Source organism: Gouania willdenowi, chromosome 9 (genome assembly GCF_900634775.1).
Source record: "Gouania willdenowi chromosome 9, fGouWil2.1, whole genome shotgun sequence".
NCBI classification, from domain to species: domain Eukaryota; kingdom Metazoa; phylum Chordata; class Actinopteri; order Blenniiformes; family Gobiesocidae; genus Gouania; species Gouania willdenowi.
Window position 1 is genome coordinate 21,727,350 of NC_041052.1, and position 22,063 is coordinate 21,749,412.

Genomic DNA, 22,063 nt, shown 5'->3' on the forward strand with positions numbered 1-22,063 from the left:
TCATTATGCTCTATAGTTAAATGTTTTACCAGAATTCTGAGCAAAATGTTGTAGTTGGACAAAGGGGATACTTGCATTCAAAAGTCAGAGAAAGTGGGTACTTGAGCCAAAAAAACCGTTTGAGAACCACTGGCATAAGATATACTGGGGCTCACAGAAGATTGAAAGTCAATGCACTTTTAAAGTAAAACTAATGAAGCTTATCTGCAAAAAAAACAAAAAAAAAAAAACATCTCAAGAGCTGCACTGTTTGTGTTTGTACACTAAAATTGCATTAAAGTTTAACTGCTTGACCTCATACAGTGTTCCAAGGCATGATGCAGGAAGCTTGGGCAGATGTTGTGCTGTCATTCGCCACTTCACAGGAGCGTTGCGGTGCTCTGCGACAAGCCACATGACACACAGTGGCCTGCCTGGACCTTAGTGCAGTCATTATAGCCTGAGGTTCACTTTGAGTGCAGCTTACCAGACGGGTGGCTACAAAAATAGACAGATGGGAAGAAGTCAAATAATAATTCAGCCTCTGATTGCTTGTAATCACAAACACATGACCAGCGACTGTGGAAGTTTGATCTTTCAGAACACGTTCATGAATTTATTATTCTATGCCACAAGGTTTAAACCTTGTCTTTGGGTTATTTTTGTAAGGCATGCGACTGCTTAATTGTACACCAGCCTTGGTTTCACTCCAACATCTGCTGAGGAGACAAAGAAAATGAGCAGTCACTTTAACGTTGTGCTGTTCTACCTAAAGCTGCTAATCGTTGTGACAGCCCTCACTTAGTCTGAGTTGGTGTAATGTGATCTCTGGGCACACCAAAGAAAACCTCACGAAAACAAGTGAGCGCCGATTATGATCATTACTTTCTCAGCCTGATATACGAACCAGCTGTTGGCTGAAATGACTTGGCCGTCTTTGTCAACAAAATGTTTATATATTTATACAATGAAATGGGCTAAGTAGCTAATAAGGTACATGTGCACAATTTACAACGCCTCACGCACAAGTCCCAGCTTTCAATTAATCAGTTTAGTTTTTTTGCTACAGTCAGTTGCGCTGTAATGATAATGAAAGGCTGTTCATTCATTGTCCGTTGATGGCCGTGATGTTCCTGTGGAGCAGCAAAAAAAGTCATGTTGGTTGCTTCCTCCAAATTTCTAAAGACGTGCATGTTGAATGCATTACTATCACAACATTTATGTGCATAATTTTTTATCTAAGTTTTGGCCCTAGAATTAACATGCAACATATTTAGGATGATGTGCGCCCTCTTCTGGTTAGATCAGGTAATATATACTATACTGTTAAGCTAAATAGACTTTTCTGTGCTTTAAACATCATAAAAGTGCTATTAGGGCTTCATACACATGCCCAAAGTGTTTTTTTCATTGATTCCCTCAAGAGGGTGATTTGCTCCTTTCTTACTGCAGGGCGAACACAAACACCTCGCTCCAATTTGATGACGCGTTCCCACTTGGATGATGAATTTGACGCGGCACTGAGCTGGAGAAGCCGCGCCTCCAGGAAGCTCTCTGCCGTGAGTGACATGTAAACAGACACGCCCACAAAGGTGAGCATTTTAGCGTCCTTCGCGCAGTGCTACGCTGCTCGGCTACGGAGTGAGTGGGAGGAGGGCGGGCCGTCACCGCGCGGGGAGGAGGAAGTCAGCGTCCCGTTTATAGACGCGCCGAGTCATGAATATGCATAAGTAGGCCGCGAATCAGCCTGTTTGTGTACAGTTGCTCAGTAAGTGACTTTTCAGAGGCTAAAACTCTGGAAAACAGGCGAGTTTGGGAAAATAAACCTCAAATACTATGTTTTTGGAGTTCTTAGAACAAATAGAGATGGTTGAAAAATAGCATGATATGAGACCTTTAAAGAGCAGAGGTTCTCAACACATGGGTCGGGATCTAGTTTCAGTGAGACGCAATGATTTGTAAAACAAATTTAGATATAATTGCTTTCACCTTCCTCATAGAGTATTTATTGGTTGCAACAAATTGTTAGTTTTTCCATACATGGTAGTTAAAAGGTGGGCGGGGTTATAATGTTGGAAGTGCTTCTGCTTCTGCCCTGGACCAATTGGAGAAGTTGTCATTTGGCTGATCTGCAGAGTCAGATTCCCTTTGATTTGCAAGGTATCAACACTGCTTCTGCTGCTCCTTGTGGCTGAAGTGGGTATTTACATAAGTAGATGAATAAAAACACTGAGATGGAGTATTTCCAAATGTGCAGAACTTGCAGGTAGTCCCTGATTCTGATTCCTTTAAATGTGGTCCATGGGACAACAAGCCATGAATCGCCACCCAAGTAGCATGACTTGTGGTTGAAAGTGTCAGAACACACAGTTGACTATAGTTTTATTTCTAATGGAGCCTCACATTAACAGGTACCCCTGTGCTGACTGTAGTCTTACAATGGGGGTGTAAGCATGTGATATTTTTTTATCCATTTAATTCTCCATCATCGTGTAGGGGGTTATGAATATTGTGTTATATGAATTATTAAACTGTCCCTTTTCCAATATCATATACATAAATGTTTCATTCTTGGGTCTGGGGTGATTTTTTTTTATGAGCAGGATGTTGATGAATGCAGTTTAAAACATGTATCTGCCCATGTTGTTCAACTGACAAACATCTATAAAGCAAGGAATCTCTGTGTGTGTGTTCCTCAAATATCTCTGTGAATCAGGCTCAGATGGATCTGAGACTTTCAACATGGCTGCTTCTTGGTTCAAAAGTGTGCAACATTGGATTTGTTTGGACTGCAGTGATAACAGTAATTAATTATTTCATAAAATTGTCCACCGGGAGTGAACGATTTTATCAAATTTTAGAACTAATGACATTATCACTGTGGACTGAGCCTTTGCTGGCTTTTATCCCGCGGAGCAGTTGGCCAGGTTAGAGGCAGCCTGTGGGCGCACCAGAGCCAATCACTCTGTAAGCAGCGGGGCAGAGGGCGGACGGTGTCTGACTGGGATCAGCCTGTCCCGGGCGGGGGGTCCCGCCACGGCCCGGGGCTGAGGGGCCGTGCGTACGTGTCTGCATGCGTGTGTGTTTGTGTGTGTTTAATTTAATTAAATTTGCATTAGGAATTAAGTGTTTACAATGTCATTTTAAAGAGGATTTAACTTTCATTTTGAATGAAAGAGGAATTTAAGCTCCCATGTAAACCATCCATGAAAAAGCTACTTAACCTCCCACTTTTCTATAGCTAGACATACTTCCTATGGGCACTGCACTAGTGTATGTAAATTAAGATCTTTCAAATATTCTGGACATTTTCTTTCAAAAGTTAAAGGGTGGTTTTCTGCCTGGAAACCCCTCTGAGTGTTTGAGTGTGCCTAATGAAGTCACAGATGACTGTATTCACATGCTCGTTCCACTCCGCTGCCTCTCCCATGCCCTGGTGTACTCTCTATGTGTAGTGGCCTCTTCCCAGATCAGCTGTCTTGCTCTTTGCAGCAAACACATTCTGGGAAGCAGAGAGGGAATCTTTGTCTGAATGGGGGCTGATGTTGGAGCTTGGCCAATGTACAGAGATTCCTGTCTAGCCTTGTGCATCCAAACGGCAGGTCCACCTCAGTTAGTTTGTTTTTGCTGCCAAGTGACTGTAGTGGAGTGTGGACTGTGATTTTTTTTTTTTAAAATCAAGAAACACTCTTAGAGCTTCCTTTTTAACGAAACATAAATAACAAATACCACCCTGTAATTGCCGGATCTCATTAGATCTCAGAAGCTAAGCAGGTCTGGGCCTGGTTAGTAGTTGGATGAGAGACCACTGAGAATTCCAGGTGTCACAGTGGAGGACAGTCACACCAGTGGTATCTGTCATTGTGTCTTTGGGCAAGGCACTTCACCCACATTGCCTAGTTTGAATGTAGTGTGTGAGTGAGTGTTGGTGATGGTTGGAGGGACCGATGGCGCACTATGGCAGCCTCGCCTCTGTCAGTCTGCCTCAGGGCAGCTGTGGCTACTATAGTAGCTTACCACCACTAAGTGTGGCGTGAAAGAATAATGCCTTAATTCTGTAAAGTGCTTTGAGTGTTTATGATATATATATATATATATAAAATCCAATGCATTATTAATATTATTATTACATTTGTCAACCTAACTAAAGTCCACTGCAGGTTTTCCGTTTAAAACAGGGGTCACCAACACGGTGCTTGCGGGCACCAGGTAGCCCACCTGGACCATGTGAGGGGCCCTCAGGAGCTCTAGTCACCAATGAGGTCCAACTAAAATCTGATTTTCTTTACAGGATTCAAACTCAAAAAGATAAATACAGATGTAGTTAGTACTTAGTAGAGTTAAATACTGCTGCACCTGATAAAGTGTTAGTATTAAAGGGCCCATGTTAAGCTAAATCAACTTTTCTGTGCTTTAAACATCATAAAGTGCTATTTAGGCTTCGTACACATGCCAAAGGTGTTTTTTCATTGATTCCCGAGAATTGTTAGTTCGAGGGTGATTTGCTCCTTTCTTACTGCAAGGTGAGCCCAAACACCTTGCTCCAATTTGTTGACTCGTTCCCACTTTGATGACGAATTCAGAATCAGAATCAGAATCAGAAACAACTTTATTGACCAAGTAATGTATGTTATACACATGAGGAATTTGACTTGGTGAACTGTGCTCTCTCTAACAGTGTAAACATTAAATAATAACAATCAACTAGAAAAAAAATGAAAAATAAATATAAACATAAATATAAACAGTATTTAGACTAATATGTGCAGAACTAAATAAAATAACAAGATAATAATAATAATAATAATAATAATAATAATAATAATAATAATTAAAAAAAATTATAATACAATATAGTAATAAGATAATAGTGCAGTAGTGCATTGATGAGTAGTGCAGGTGAGCATTTAAATTAAATATGCAGAACTGAGCTGGAGAAGCCACACCTCCAGGAAGCTCTCTGCTGTGATTGACATATAAACAGACCCACAAAGGTGACATATCATCGTCCTTCGCGCAGTGCTATGTATGTATTTTCTACAGTCTATGTATGTAATGAAAAATGCCCCGCCCCCACACGCCCTACATCACCGTGCGAGGAGGAGGAAGTCAGTGTCAGGCTATAGACACGCCCACTCATGAATATGCATAAGTAGGATGCAAATCAGCCTGTTTGTGTAGAGTTGCTCAGAAAGTGACTTTTCAGAGGCTAAAACTCTGGAAAACAGGCGAGTTTGAGAAAATAAACCCCAAATACTATGTTTTTATAGTTCTTAGAACAAATGGAGATGGGTGAAAAATAGCATGACATAGGACCTTTAAATTAACTTATCTTTAAATGTTTATTTTCACTGAAACATTGTGACAAATGTTTTCAAGTCCTGCAGATTTGCTGAGTGGTAGCCCTTTTGATTATTCAGTACCTATGAAGTACAGTAGCTCACAGTTTCAGAAAGGTTGGTGACCCCTGGTTTAAAGCGAGCTTTTAGGGGAAAGATTCTAATCTTGTGATGGATTTATGTCAGTTCCGCAGATCTCAGTTTTGCTGTTTTGACACCTAATTCAAGATTGAAGACAAGTTTTAATCCTGAAACAGCGAATTGTACAAAATAGGTTTATGTGAAGTTCTTGTCACTGGTTCTTGTCTGATGTGTAAAACTGAACTATAAATGTGCTAAAAGATGCTGTAAAAACCCTTCTTTGCTGCTGAGTGTGTTTGGCTCCCGTTGGTTTTTCATTAGTGCTTCCAGGCATTTCCATTTTTTGTGCTGATTCAGTGGCGGATTTACCTGTGTCAGTGTCTTGTTTTTGTCGTCCCATTGTCGGACGGTGTGTTTGCTCCGTGTTGTACAGTAAATCACCGTGGGAAGCCAGGGCCTTGGCTGTGGATGTTGTTGGGAAGATTTCATGGCTTGTCTTGATGTTTTGCAGTGTCTCCAGGGTACAAGCCAGGCTGATCCTATGCTTTTTGTTCTGGGGGAGTGTCACTCGGCCCACTACTCTGTTTGCCTCCACCCCCCTACTTTGCTCCAGAAACATTTTTCAGGCCTGGTGCATGGAAATGTGCCAACTCAAATGTAGACCTGCCAGTGTGCCCTTTGTCTGTCCTGACACTGGCTGGAGTGGCCTTTTTTTTTTTTTTTTTTTTTAACCCAGCAGCTAGCATACAGGCTCCTGGATGCTAACAGACTAACACAGACCATCTAAACTGTTAGCTCAGGCTGCTCTGTTTGCACATGCCTGGTGTTGATAGGCATGTCGCTATGGGAACAGCAGAGAAGCAGCCATTGCTCACCAAAGAAGCAGATAAATTGGTCAACCGTCATTTCATTTGAAGAGGCAGTATTATAAAAAAACAACAACTTTATAATGGTTTTGATACAATGATATACATTCCTTTAGCCTCATTCAGAGGGCCAAAGTTAAATAGGTTTGGTTTCCTCCCTCCCTTGCTGTTCCACATTTTGTAAAAAGTCAGCCCCAAACGGGCGAGTTGGATTTCCGCCCAATATTACCTCATAAGTCAGAAACTGACAACCTCCTCCTGACAATCCTCACTCCAACTACCCTACATAAGAATGTGTGCTCCTCCCTCTCAAACTGACAGGTAAAACAAACCATGTATAGGCAGGTTAAAGCTGATCTCCGGAGAAATCCAGTTTCTGAGAAATCTATGTTTATGTATGATTCTTTTGAAATGCAAAAAAATACCTAACTAGTCTTTTACTATGGTCTACTACCGGTGGTCATTCATATACATTAATGTATTTAAGTCCCTCCTTCGTCCTATAGACCCCTATACAAATGGAAACAATTGCCGAGTGCACCCAGCCAATAGGCTTTGACTTCACGGAGCGAGGATGTCAATCAAAGTGAATGCGCATGCTGCGTAAACTGTGCACAGAAACGAGGCCGCGCATCTCAAACAGATATCACTCTGCGCAGCAGAGCGTCATGGAGGAGCACTCCGAAACTCCAAAGTTACCCATACCACGATTGCCAACGTATAAAGCTTCTACTAAAAGACAAAGAAAAATCCGAGTACAAAGCTTTTGGATAAAAGTCTTTGTGACCACAACAGAATTTATCTCGGAGCTGCTTTTCAAAGGTGGAGGGACTTGTTGCTTTTAAAAAAATTCCGAACAGACTAGGATTTGGCAACATTTTTCAGGGATAAGCAATAAACATGTTTTAATCAAAGGTTATGGCACTCTAACAATAAATGTGTAGTTTTTGTAGTTATGCGACTTAGTGATGTTTTGCTATGGGCGTGCACAAACGTAGAGGCGTAGCTTTTGGTAGACTGGCAGAGGCAGGGGAGGAAGTAGAGCTGTTGAGGGCAGAATTGCAGCTTTAATATCACAAGTAATATGTTTACGTGCAGTATATACTGTAGATAAATCAGCATATAGATAATCTGAAGCGTATTTTTTTGGCTCCTTCCAGAAGCAAGGTTTTCTTATTTGATATAGTAGGTGGGACTACCTGTCGTGGATAAATACATTTCACCAGCCAATCAGGATTGGTGTAATGAGATAGGGCTTCTGAGATATGACGTGGAGGCGTATATCCCATAGTGAGACATCTCACTCATTTTTCTCAGAGAACCGGGGTTATGTAAATAACCTATAGTTTTTAGGAGCGGTCTGAAAGTGACTTTTCAGAGGCTAAAACTCTGGAAAGTGAGTTTGGGAAAATAAACCTCAAATACTATGTTGTTGGGGTTCTTAGAACAAATGGAGATGGGTGAAAAATACTGTAGCATAATACTAGACCTTTAAAGCTGTGTGGATGTTTCTCTCAACTGAGTGCTTTTCATGCCTCTCAGTAACATAGCAATGTCAGCATGTCCTTTCTCATGACTTAATAACATGTATAAGGAACTCCTAATATCTTTGGAGAAAGCTTGAACTTTTACTTATCCATCTGTGTCACAGACGTGTTGTGTGATTGATGCCGGCCTAATCTCTGAAGGGTGTATGACCCTGATGCTAAAGGAGGACCATGATAAGTGACTGGATCTGTCCATGTGATACGAGCAAGTTCATGAAATATCAAATAGATGTATGGTATTAATACATAGATATAATGTATTTGTTTTGGGCAGGCACTCTTGCATACATTGATTTAATTTCATTGTTCTGGGGAAAGTAGGAAAGGAATTCAGAGGTAGCCTAATTTGATTTATCTTACTCGACTTGGACCAAATTTTACAATAACAAATAGAATAAACCTAAATCAAATAGGGAAGAGTTAGAATCAAATCAACATGGTCCCCTGACTTCCTGGGTTAGCATGTTCTCTGCTAGCTCCTTTAGGTCTTTTCAGGGCCTCCTGCTTGCTACCCACATTCCCAAAACATGCATGTTCAGCTTATTATACTCCCATCAGTCATCGCAGATGATTTGTTGGACTGCCTATAATTTTCCTGCCACTGCAATTTGGGAAACAATGCTGGTTGGTATCACCGTCTTACTGCACAGACATTGTGGGCTGCCTGCGGTTGAATTCTAGTGCTCTGATTTCCTCCCACAGTCCAAAAATATCCATGTTCGACAGACAATCAATCCAATAGCCACCTTACAAACTCCAGTAAACCTGTATTTTGGCCCTGCTTTAAACTGGTATACCATACCTTTGTGGGAATCATCGAGAAAACCAATCCCAGGTAATTAATGCTAGCAGAAATAATTTCAGTGAGCAGACTTAGTTAACTAGGCTAACATTAACGCAAGTTGTGATAATTAAAATAGGGCAAAAACTAGAATATTATCAAAACCGGACGACTAAAACTTAGAATAGATTATATTTTGCTGTTAATTTTCATTGTTACTACATTGTGAATTAAAAAGTTGTAGTTTAACTATAGAGTTTGAAGATGAAAATTGTGTTGCAGTTAAAACAAAAGCATCCAAACCTCATGGTACCATGATCATTCACACTTTAAAGACTTGGAATAAATTTCTCCATTATTAACTATACAGTAGGTCCAAATGTTTGGACACCCCTCATTTTGTCAAAAAATCACAATAAACTGTACAATCCAGACCCAGAATTTAGACAAAATCCAGAAATTACAAATATATAAATAAATAAACACTGTTGAAAACAGGTAAAAGTTTGCATATCCTGTGGTGCATCATGTCACTGATGAGATGAAATATTCACTTGGGATTATATCTATTAGTGATTATTTGCCTTAGTCTGAACAGCTCCACCTGTTTCTTCAGTTAAAAGTCTCACATATGCTCACAGTGAGTGTTGTCATAATAGAAAACCTCTCGCTGTTGCTGTCTTATTGGCATCATAAATCCCATATGCAGTAAAACATGTCACGGTAGCAAAATGTGCTGTATAACAGAGCTCTTAATCCACCCTGATTATGACGATGAGTCGTCCATGTGTCTCTCTTTTATACGAACAACCTTCTTTTCATCTGGCTCTGTCATGACAAGCAGAGCAGTGTTTACATCACAGCACTTTGCTATTCCACTCCTCCATAAGCAGTTAATCACAGCATTCACCGCGATGGAATGCCACTGATCAATGATAAGTCACCTAATCTTTTGACAAACATGTTTTATGGGAAAGTGGGCAGGGCGCGTTCATAAGGATTGTGTTCGTGATGCTGGATTTCATGCAACATTAACGTCAGGATCTCTCTCTGACTTACAGAGGCATCTTCCTCGACACCATCCTGCCACGCTACGATGTGAATGGAGTGCGACCACCCATTGGCCAGAGAACCAGACTTAGCAAAGGGGATATTGCTCAGGCACGCAAACTCTACAAATGCTCCAGTAAGACCAAAATGACAGATCCTGAGTGCTGTGGGTTTTTTCTTCTTTATTTCTGCATGTGTGAACAACATGGTGCTTAGAGAAAGAGTTCTGAGACTCCTCCTGTCTCCACCTCATTCAGCACACATATTGTGCACATACTTATCAATGTGGTGTGGCTCCTTGTGTACAGAAGCCATGGCTTGTAAGCTTTGGGACAGGAAGTTTGTCATCTCTTTTCCTGGAGAAACGCTAAAGAAACAGCTGTTTTTTTTTGTTTTGTTTTTTTTAGACGAGCACAAAACTGATCATTGGGAGTCGTTACTCAAGTTTACACTTCACAGCAGGAATAATATAAACTGAGAGGTTTTCTACTAAACATTATGCAACGCTAGCCGAGCTGCTCAGTTTGTTTAGAGAGCACGGATACGCCGCTGTCGACTGCAAATGGGATTTATGACATAAACAGATGTACAGTGGAGAGCAGCCTTCTGCTGGATGCATTTCACCTCCGACTCTTAATTGTAGGTCAGACCAGGAGAGATGAGCTGTCAGTCTGAAATGAAAGCCCCGAGAATAAACACGAGAAGGAAGCATCATTGCAATGTTAGTGTCCAAGTTGATGCTTTAGCTGTAAATATAACAGATCTTGTCTTCTCCTGTTAGTAAAGTTGGAGGACATGGCGTGCTCCGGGTGTGACGAGGTAGTGAGTGTCTTCATGTGTCTCGGAAGGAAAAACATTTGAACAGCCACAGATTTCTCATTGACGCATCGTTTCCGGTTGGGTTTGTCATCTCTGACGAAAGCCTGAGTCAGTTTGTAAACATTTAGTGGGCCATAGTGCAAATAACGCATTTCAAAAAGTGACGCTTACTGACCGGCAGTTCTTGGCGCTTGAAGTGAAGGGTAGTCATCAGTCTGGTACAAGAACATGCAGCGTGTCCTGCTTGTGTCGGCTTTGCGACTCCACTGAAGTGTCTGAGTTACTCAGTTTACGTATGCTGTGACGCAGGGTTGGAGCAGCGATATCAAAAGTAAGGGTGTTCTAAGGGTAGGGCAGCCGTCGACTCTCAATTTAGTTTATTAAATGTATTTACTAAAACCATGATAAAGCTGTTATTAAGTCAGTGATGCTCATACCTGTCAAGTATCCCGTTTTGGCCGGGAAACTCCCGTACTTTACCCCTCTTTCCCGCCATCTTCCCGTATTAGTATTTTCCCGTAAATATCCCGTATTTTACTGTAGTAATAATTAAAAGATGCCTTACTAAACTGAACGCCATCACTAGCCTCGCGAGAACTACCACCTGAAATGGCCTGAGTGGCAGTTTTCGCGAGATTAGTGCCGACAGTGGCAACAAACCCGGAAACAACTCAGAAAAGAGACGATGAATGAAGACGTTCCAGTGAAAAACACAAAGAACTCGTGTAAATACCTTGTAAAATGTGACAGAGAGTTTATCTTCCTAAAGAGCAGCAGGATGGGACACAGTTACATGTTCTGTTAGATTAATAACTGAGATTTTATCATCTACCACAGCGGAAGGAACCACGTAGGTCATCATGAAAAATCAGCCAATCACAAGCTCCACAAATATACACTGCTTTCAAAAAGTGTTAAATAATGTAAAGTCTGCAACAAATGTGTCAAATAAGTCATTAGTGATTACCAGAGAACCACATGAGTGAGCATGAGAAATTAAAAGAAAATATATAATGAAAATAAAATGTTAATGTCTAACTTAAAGACAAGCAATGTGAAATTAATAATAAATATGCAACATGTTGACTTGTATATAAACTGTAAGTATATTAAATAAACAAATGTGCTTCATATACACATTTATGTTCTTATTTAGGCTGTTTTATAATTTAGGAATTAGGGCTGAGTGATATATCGAGATTCAAGATGTATCGAGTTTTCTATTTTGGCGATATAGAAAACTATATTTTATATTTATGTAAATATTATAGCTTATCATGTATTGAAATACTAGTTTTAGGAGTCACTGCTTTTACTTCTCAGAAAAACATGTAAAGCTCAGTTTTGTTATTTTCAGAGTTTAACTACCTTTTACCAATAAACATTCCTTTTTCGTAATTTTTGTCAATTTTTGCAAGTTGTTTTTGACACTTTTATCCAACTTTTGTATATTCTTTAACCATTTTTTTTTTTTTGCCACTCTTGACTGCTTTTGGCCCATTTTAGTCACTTTTCACTCTTTTCTTGCCACCTGTTACTCATTTTTTGTCACTTTACTTCCACTTTACTCATCCCCGTTGACTCTTTGTTTACTTTCTCAGAACGGCGTCTGACTGTGATTGGCTTGATCACAATTCAATCAATCTGTCTGGACCAATATGTTTTCAACAACAAATCCCTCTAAAAAGTAAGGGGGATGAATTTTACCCCCACGGGTTAGACGCGCCTGCCGTGATGTGAGAAACCCCAAAAAAAGAAACACATTGAGAAAGCATTGAGCTTCATCTCACAGTAATGAAAGCCGTTAATGAATGAATGAATGAATGAAAAAAATGACTGACTGATTGAAGGGTTCTTCGCATTCGGCTGACAGATTTACTTATTCTGGTTTTTGATTTTTATGTCATCCTGTTTCTCCCTCACTTGTTTTGCCATGTGGTGGGTCCCTTGAGCCACCAGGCATTTTGTGAACTGTCTCTAAGTGGACCACAGAAACCAGGTCTCACTGGACCTCTATTTCTGTCCAGTGGTCAAGCTTTAGTTTCAATTTCTGTTCTTGTCAACACTGAATAAATGAAATGGCAATTTGCTGTTGGGAATAAACTGGGCCCAGCACTCCCACTAAAGCCCTGGATATTTGTAAAAGTGTGTCCCTCAAATCAGAGCTCTCAGCTGCCCTGAAAGCTCTACCCAGGGTGAGATCTACGGCAATAGTTTCTCTAGTCGCTACACAGACATCTCTGGGAAAAGTTCTCATTCCAGAGTAAAATGCGGGCGGACCTTACTATGTTACCTACTAGGGTTGGGCGATATATCGAGATTCAAGATATATCAAGTTTTCTATTTTGGTGATATCAAAAATTACAACATCTCCTATATCAATATATATATTTTCAATTAAAATGCACATTTTAGGAGTCACTGCTTTCACTGCTTCTCAGAAGAGCATGAAAAGCACAGTTTAGATTTCTGAGTGCGTTCTAACCCAGACCTCACCCTAAACAAGCCACACTACAGAACTCACTCACACTTGCTGTCCCTTAGAGGAGAAAAGGTTAAAAGTGGCACATATTGTACATCTGTTCATTAATAAATGTGCCTGTCTCATTGTGTACATTTTCTCTTTTTGTGTCCTTATGTGTATTTATGTTGTTCTTTTATGTATTTCCCCTGTTCGTTTGTTTTTTGTTGTTTTTGTATTTTTGTTGTCCCATTCTCCATTTTTTTTCTACTTTTGTGTATTTTTGTTTTTCTATTTAGTATTTCTTTTGTGTATTTCTCTGTTCATTTGTGTTTTTGTAGTAATTTTGTGTATGTTTTGCTAGTAGCCCAAGTTTGTGATGCACACATGAATTTTTTTTGTTTGTTTGTTTTTTTAACCTGAATCTTAAATCACCATGATGTTATTTTAGCCTGTGTGGCTTCTGCATCAACACATTTAAACCAGAACTGTCTTACTGGTCAGACTTTATTTGAATTGAAATGATCAAGATTTATATCGTACATCACCATTTTGGGAAAAAAAAATGAAATATGAATTTTGGTTTATATCGCCCACACTATTGACATAGAGGACTTTTTAATTTACTCTGCTGAATAAATTGAATTACTGTAGAAATGATGGAGTCAGTTGAGGATTGGCAAACCTAATGATAACATGCACCTTGTTGTGGCTCATATTTTTGATGCAAACACAAAGATTTTTGTGGAAGAGAAGGCGTTTTCTTTTACTAGGCACATTCCAGGGTAAAAATCACATGCGTAATACTAATCTGCTCATTTGCATTTCCTTTATTATCTAGTTAAAGCCGTCTTTCCTTGACTTATCTTGATACTTCCTCCTTATGCTCGGATTTAGTCCGTGCACAACTTCATCATCGAGTCACACTGACGGTTAGGGATGTTTTTACTGTTAGTACGTGCATAATGCATCTCATCCTGGAGAGGTTCAAGTTATTTATAGAGGGCCAGGTTTATTTTCAGAGGATGCTCTGAGAAAGTGTCTCACACACTCCAGCCATTTGTTTGAGCCTCCTTCATAGTTGGGGGTAGGGAATGGGTGAGATGCAGGGTTGTGGATAAATATCTTTAGCAGATGTGCCTTTGAACAATATAGAGTTGGCCTTTGCTTTTTCATGCAGTGTTATAATTCCAGCATCTGTCTCCTCAGCCTGGTTTCAGGGGATTTACTAGAGCTATGTTTGCATAGCTTGAATTAGTGGCTGAGGTGTTTTTCAGCAGATAACCTATTATTAGGGTGTACAGCGTATGGCTCGGGGCCTAATGCGTGTTTTGTTTCTGCACACAGGATGTGGGGACAGTCTGCAGGACAGCAACGGGAACTTTTCCTCCCCTGGCTTTCCCAACGGATATTCAGCATACATGCACTGCATCTGGAGAATATCAGTCACACCAGGAGAAAAGGTATGAGCATATGGACATAGCAGATCTTCTTTAAGGTGCCCTATAACGAGCTTTGATGTTTTTTAGTTTTAAATTTATTTGGGTTTTCACAGAATGTGACCTTTGACCCAGTGTGTCAGTGATTGTGTGTGTCTGTTTTTTTTCTCTTCCTCAGATCATTTTAAACTTCACCTCCATGGATCTGTACAGGAGTCACCTGTGTTGGTATGACCATGTAGAAATCAGAGATGGATACTGGAGGAAAGCACCACTTAAAGGTCAGTTTTAAAAATACCTGGACTGGACAAAGACCGTTTTCTTCAGTAAAACCTCACCAGCAGATGTTCAGCCTTTTGTTAAAAAAACTGATTATGAATTTCAAATCAGAAAACACAAGAGACAAACCTATTCCTCTGATTGTGTGCTTGGGGTTTTCATGCTTTTCTTCACTAATGTGACCATGTAAAGTAAATACATATGATAATGTTGATTTATGATCATGGTGAATACTGTACTGAGTACTGTATGTGTTTTTATTTTTAAATGACCAGTACAGTGCCTGTCGGAAGTATGTATTCATATAGTGGGAGCTTAAGTAGAGTTGTCAATTATGGACTAATGAGTATGTGTTTGAAGGTTGGATTCAAAGAGGTGTACATACTCTGTACTTTGTAGTGTTGTAAAGGGATTTATTTACAGTGCAAAGTAAAATAGCGTGTGCAATTTCCCTGGTTTAATTCTATGGGACATGCCCATGATCAGTTTGTTGTTTTTTAGTCACTGTAATGTATGTTTATTCGAGTCATTATGTGTATTTTTGTATCTTTCTGTTGTCTTTTTGTGCTTTTTTGTATAATTATTGGTTTTTGTTGCATTGTTTCTGGAGTAATTTTGTGTATTTTTGTAGCTTTTTATGGTGTAGTTTTGTGCATTTCTGTCGTCATTTTGTATTTTTTTGTGTACATTTTCTGTTTTTTACTTATTATCATATTCTTGTTGTCGTTTGGTGTATTTTTCTGTAATGTATGTATTTTGGAGTCATTTTGTGTGTTTTTGGAGCCTTTTTGTGTATATTTACAGTTATTTTGTCAGTTTTTGTTGTAATTTTGTGTGTTTCTGGAGTCATTTTGTATATTTTTGTGTATTTCTGTTGTCGTTTTGTGTACTTTTTGTATAAATAGTGTTTAGTGTTTTGTTTTATTTTCCTCATTTAGTATGTTTTTGTATTATAAATACCTTATGTGTGGTGAGGTTGTGTTGTGTGTACATGCATGCGTGTGTGCATATGTGCACGCACTCTATCTCTCTTTGCCCGGTGGCTGGATGCACACACTGGGACTATGTGCAAGCTGCTAAGAAAGTTTAGAAACAGCCAAAATGATGCATGCATTGCACACACAAACACGCGCAGTGTTTGCTGGCTCGGGTGCGCGCTCGGCAGTAGTGCACACACGTGACTACGGTGTGCAGCGATTGGCTGTAGTGCATCACATGACTAAAGGCTCCGGCAAAGGACAATTTTTTTTTTAAACAAAATTATTAATTAAATGTACTATTTCAGTCCAAACTAATCTCACGTTGCACAGCTTTGAACCAAGGTGCAGCTATGTAGCAAGTATGAGCTCTGTCTGTCCCTGAACACCAGAGATATTTGAGGCTCAGACACACATACACACAGATATTCCTTGCTTTAATAGATAGAAGATAGATAAAGCTTTCAGTGGTTTGTATGCATTAGTTTAAATTTAAATATATTAGGGAATTGAGGCCCAAGGGCTGCTGTGGGAGAAAATTCTACTTCATGGAGAAAGTATTGCTCTAAAGTGCAATAAAAAAAAAAAATGGTTAAATAAATATACGTACTTTTCATTTCAATAGTTAATATTGATTCAATGCCTTCACGGGGAAGAGCAAACGCCATGAAAAGTCAACTAAAGCAGAGAATGATTAAAGTGGATTGTCTGATTTTGAAGCACATTTCCATCATCTTAGTAAAAATAATGAGGTGTGATATAAAAGGTTTTCTGATGGTTTTTCCGTCTCTGTACATGTCGCCAGGTCGTTTCTGTGGTGATAAGCTGCCTGAACCGATCATCTCCACTGACAGCAGGCTGTGGATTGAGTTCCGCAGCAGCAGTAACTGGGTGGGCAAAGGTTTCTCTGCTGTTTACGAAGGTAAGTGTTGACTGTCAGCTGGCTGAATGCACTGCAGGTCACAGTCAACGGCTTGCACAGAGGCTGCAGCAAATTATATGTTACTTGGCTTTCACACCGTTAATATGTCAAGCACTTTATACTGCGTTATTCTGAATTTGGCTAGGCTTCACTTCCAGCCACGTTGCACATATCACTGAATCAGCTGCAAGCGTGCATTTTTCTCTGAGATGATATAGCTGTTTTGGGAGCTTTGCAGTGTTTTGATTGTTTTTACGGACACTTGCAGCCATCTGTGGAGGGGAAGTGAAGAAGGACAACGGCCAGATCCAGTCCCCCAACTACCCTGATGACTACAGGCCCAACAAAGTGTGTGTGTGGAAGATCTCCGTTGCTCAGGGTTTCCATGTGGGCCTTACCTTCCAGTCGTTTGAGGTAAGATGACTATCTCTATCTGTAGGTTGAATCATGTTCATTTGTCTGTATTTCATGGCTGATTTGTTCCTCTGTGGTTTTTCCAAGATTGAAAGACATGACAGCTGTGCGTATGACTACCTGGAGGTGCGCGATGGGAATACTGAAAGCAGCCCCCTGCTGGGCCGCTTCTGTGGTTACGACAAGCCAGATGACATCAAAACCAGCTCCAACCATCTGTGGATGAAATTTGTCTCAGATGGCTCGGTCAACAAAGCCGGCTTTGCTGCTAACTTCTTTAAAGGTGAGTGGTCAGACGCTGTTAATGTTTCAAAGCTGTCTGTGTATTTTCATTTTTTGAATTTGAATTTTATTTTGGCATTCTTCAGAAAAACAAAAAAACAGAACAAGCACCACTCAGTTATCTAACCAATCAGACAAAAGGGTGTAGGACACTGGGCTTGTAATCGGAGGGTTGCCGGTTCAAGCCTCACCTGGGCCATCACTGTGGGATGTTGAGCAAGTCCCTTAACCCCGAACTGCTCCCCAGGTGCCGCAAAAAATGGCTGCCCACTGCTCCTCAGGGATGGGTTAAATGCAGAGGACGAATTCCATGTATGTAACAACATTACATGGCCAATTAAAGGCCAAAGCCCCGATTTAATCTTTTTAATATTAAGGTTGAAGCAAAAACTTATCCACACCTACACCATCACAAAAACAAAACAAAGCTCTCTAGATAGTATAAAAAATGTATTATAATAATTAGAAAACTAAGGTTACTAGGTTTACAATACACATTCAATATACAGTATATGTATACAGTTTATACATGCACATCAAACATATATACATATATGTTCACACATTTACACACACATATATACATACACATGCATGTACATAATATTAACAATATACTATTTAATATTTACTACACAAATTTCATCAATTAGATTTTACATATAACATAAAGTGTGGCAATATTGACATTAATAATCTTCTCTACCACAATATATACCTTTTATTATGTTTACTGTTATATACATATTATATATTATTGCTGTTGAGGTAAAATTGTTGCTCTTACTCACAATATATGATTTGAAAAGCTTTTTTAACTGGTTTATGTTGGTGCGTGTTTTATTTCATCCTTTAGGCAGTTCCATAATGCAACCCCTGCTATTCTTATACTCATCCCTTTCAGTGTTGTTCTGTAGTTTTGTTTGATCTGTAGTTTTCCTCTTAAATGATTCATATATTATATAATTTACAGTATTGAGGGTTTTTCTTGCATGCATTGGTCATGCACCCTTTGGCTCTCTGAGACCTTTTCTTCCTCTTTCTGCTGCTGTTTGGAGAGTTTCTCCTCTAAACCATTGAAAAAAAAGGGGCCGGCAGAAAGGGCCCTAACATATATATGTGTTTTTCAGAGATGGATGAGTGTTCCAAGCCGGACAACGGTCGCTGTGAGCAACGCTGTGTCAACACACTGGGTAGCTACAAGTGTGCCTGTGACCCGGGCTATGAGCTGGCTGCCGACAAGCGCAGCTGTGAGGGTAAGTATCAGCTCTTATTTACATGCTGAGGATCTTTACACAGTTAGCCTCCCAAAGACAATAAGTACAGTCGTTGGTATAAGCACAGAAAACCTCGTCTGCATGGATGTTTGTACCGTTTGTGGGCCGTAATTAGGAGATTTTTGTAACTGCAATGTAAATATCAATTATCTATGAGATGACATGTTCTAATTTAAGGCACAGAGGGGCTGTGTGCTCAACCAACACAGAGACAACAGTAATTATTGTTTCATCTTTGCAATGAGTCTTAACATTTGACTATAACTCAAAATCAACTCAAGGCAGGGCAAAATGAAAAATGCATACTCGCCAACAATTTATCACAAAGTTCTGTCACGTAATCACAGCAAATTTTGAAAGATGTAAGTTAAATATAGAGGAACACCCCCCGCCCCAAACATCCCCCTACACCCACTGATGTACTAATATGGTACAATATTCTACCTCCTCTAAGCATAAGCACTGATGCACTTTCTATTTTTAAGTTAGTTTTAATCTCTATTTTGCTGTATGTGTATCGCTGTTAGTTTAGGTGATTTTAGTGCCATTCAAATTTATTCATAGTTATACAATGTCCTTGTATCCGAAAAAACGACTTCTGTCGTGCACAACAGTGATCTTTAAGATGTATAGATTATTTTTTGACAAATTAAATCATGTGGTGACCAATGGACAGAAATGAGGCTTGATGTTTATTTATAAAATAACACTGAGGCAGTCGGAGCATTTGAGGTTTTTACATTTTTTCACCTTTGTAAAAATGTACAACAGTACTAAATATAAAGAGCTAAAGCCCCAGTCAGTGTACAGTATATCTGGCCAGGTTATTCTGTGTTGGGTGGCAGCACATTGAAGTCATGAAGTAAAACAAACCCATGAAGAGCATCTTAGTAGATCCTCTGGATCTGTAAATGGTTGTATAGAGAGTTGAGGTTCAGCACTGTTTTGTGGACATTCACTTAATCCTTGAGAAGAATAAGTTAAAGGAAACTCTTGAACTGTAAATGGCACCACAGTACTTTATACTGTACAATACATATTATATTTACTCCAAACCTCTTTGTTTCTAGAGAAATAATTACATAATGCATAAATACTCAATTATCATTACAACCATCCTATGTGTTTCACTTTCATATTAAAAAAAGATTACATTTATGAAATAATTCAGTAAATAAATCTTTCTTGAATTAATCAGCACATTTTCTCGACGTACCCTGAACCAGGGTTAGGGTCATTTTCATTTTAAATTTACAATTATGTCTTTAATTATAATTATCCAACTCAATTATGTTTACACTGACCAGCATTTTTTCCTATTACAATTACATTTACAATTCATATTTTCCCCCCAAAATCAATTACAATTATGTTCTCAATTGCTCAATTTCAAGACTTTGATAAAAAAAAAGGTAACATTTATCTTGTGTTAGCTTTCTGCTAACATCTCTTATGAGAACAAGTCACTTTTAATCTTAAATCAGCGGTAAAATACACAGAAAATATTATATATCATCCAATTTGTTTCTCATATCTTGGTTTCCATGTTAAGCTTCCTTATCAATGAAAATATTAGTATTAATATTTTGATGTGGGCGTATACCCACATACCCACAGTATACCCCTAGATTTCAAATAAAAAAAAAAATGGACCAATGACCCTAAACTGGCAGGTAAACTTGATATGAAACATATTTTAATAATGGTTTACTACATATAGAACTATAACACGGTTCTCCAGTTTTGCCTTTAATCATATTGTAAATCACAGTTTTTATAAAATGTTCATGCCAATTACAATTCCAAAGTCAATTATCTGAACTCAATAACAATCCAGTTACGATTACAACCGCAACATGTTTTTTCTACTGCGATTTCAATTATAATTATCTCATAATTGTAATTAATTACCAATTACGCAATCTACAATTAAAATTGGCACCTGTTCTGAACCATGCCATCCCTTGCAATCCATGTACTTCAAGATGATACTGATGTTAAACAGAGTCATATGTGACCCTTTTTTTTTATTATTGTGAGAGACTTTTAAGCTGAAATAAAACCACATACCAACACTAATACAATAAATGGACCTACGTATAAAAGAAGTGTAGTGCTTTGAAATCTCCAAAAGGCATATATTTCATTTAGCATTAGGGCCAGGGGAAAGACACGAGACAAAGGATTCCCTCAAATAACAAAAGTCAAATGATGGAAACTTCTTTTTTATTCACATAAATTTAAATATATTGGGACTACCCCAATAAAAAAGAATACTATAACCAGAGAATAGTGGTATTAAACTGTGTCACTGTCTGAAACATGTGGATTGCATAACTGGTCCAAAATGCAGTGGACGCTGGCAGGCGGGTCAGGCTGTAATCAGATCAGATTGTTCAACATGCAGAGAGCAATGACTTTCAGAGCATGTCCTTTAGAAGCACATGTTCATATGATGTATTTGTTTGTTTGTCTGTGCAGCTGCAGCTGTTTGACCGAATGTGTTTTCTTTCCTTTTCTCTGTCCAGCTGCCTGTGGAGGCTTCATCACAAAGCTGAACGGGTCCATCACCAGCCCAGGTTGGCCCAGAGAGTACCCGCCCAATAAAAACTGCATCTGGCAACTGGTGGCCCCCACTCAGTACCGCATTACTCTGCTCTTTGACGTCTTTGAGACGGAGGGCAACGATGTGAGCACAGGCTTTTTAATGAATCTATATTGGGTTGGTTTGTTCCTTACATTCTGTGTGTCGCAGCACATCTCTTCACTTTTCACTGCAAATTGAAACCTTTTAAAATCAAAGCCAAGAAAAGCTGCCTCTCTCTTTACATGCCTTGTTGTTTCCCTGCAGGTGTGCAAGTACGACTACGTAGAAGTACGCAGTGGGTTATCTGCTGACTCCAGGCTTCATGGGAAGTTCTGTGGGGCAGAGAAACCAGAAGCGATCACCTCACAGTACAACAACATGCGCATCGAGTTCAAATCTGACAACACTGTGTCCAAAAAAGGCTTTAAAGCACAGTTCTTCTCTGGTGAGACGCAAACTGATCTTTATGGTTCATGTCAGTCATCAAAAAGGGAGGGGAAAAAATGATATATATGCTTTTCTTTCTTATGTCATTTCCCATCCAGACAAAGACGAGTGCTCCAAGGAGAACGGCGGCTGCCAGCACGAGTGTGTCAACACCTTTGGGAGCTACAGCTGTCAGTGTCGGAGCGGCTTTGTGCTGCATGAGAATAAACATGACTGTAAAGAAGGTAATTCAGAGGCTGTTGTGTAGGAGAGAATGCGTGAGTGAAGGGAGTTAAACGGATTGTTCCATTCATTATGAATATTTTAAAGAAGCTGAAATATTTGGTTTGAATCAGTACTGACATAGCTGCATATAAACAGTGTACACACTATTGCACAAAATCCTACAATTTGTTAATTTTTCAAAATTAGTGTCGTAAGTTAAAACTAAAGCACAACATTATTTTTTTATTTGAATAAGATGTTTGAATATTTCTAAAGATTTAAATATTAAGACATGTTAAAGTTTGACAAAAT

The 22,063-nt window shown here is 39.2% G+C and overlaps 1 protein-coding gene across 1 annotated transcript in view; it reads left to right on the forward strand.

Annotated features, from left to right (window-relative positions):
- Positions 1–22,063, forward strand: part of bmp1a (bone morphogenetic protein 1a) — a 51,211-nt gene that overhangs the window by 23,417 nt on the left and 5,731 nt on the right. Inside the window, exons 7-16 of the mRNA XM_028456881.1 lie at positions 9,655–9,779; positions 14,271–14,386; positions 14,541–14,643; positions 16,424–16,540; positions 16,809–16,954; positions 17,042–17,237; positions 18,367–18,492; positions 21,042–21,202; positions 21,365–21,545; positions 21,646–21,771. Of these exons, the coding sequence (XP_028312682.1) occupies positions 9,655–9,779; positions 14,271–14,386; positions 14,541–14,643; positions 16,424–16,540; positions 16,809–16,954; positions 17,042–17,237; positions 18,367–18,492; positions 21,042–21,202; positions 21,365–21,545; positions 21,646–21,771 (1,397 nt within the window). The remainder of the gene's footprint in view (positions 1–9,654; positions 9,780–14,270; positions 14,387–14,540; positions 14,644–16,423; positions 16,541–16,808; positions 16,955–17,041; positions 17,238–18,366; positions 18,493–21,041; positions 21,203–21,364; positions 21,546–21,645; positions 21,772–22,063) is intronic.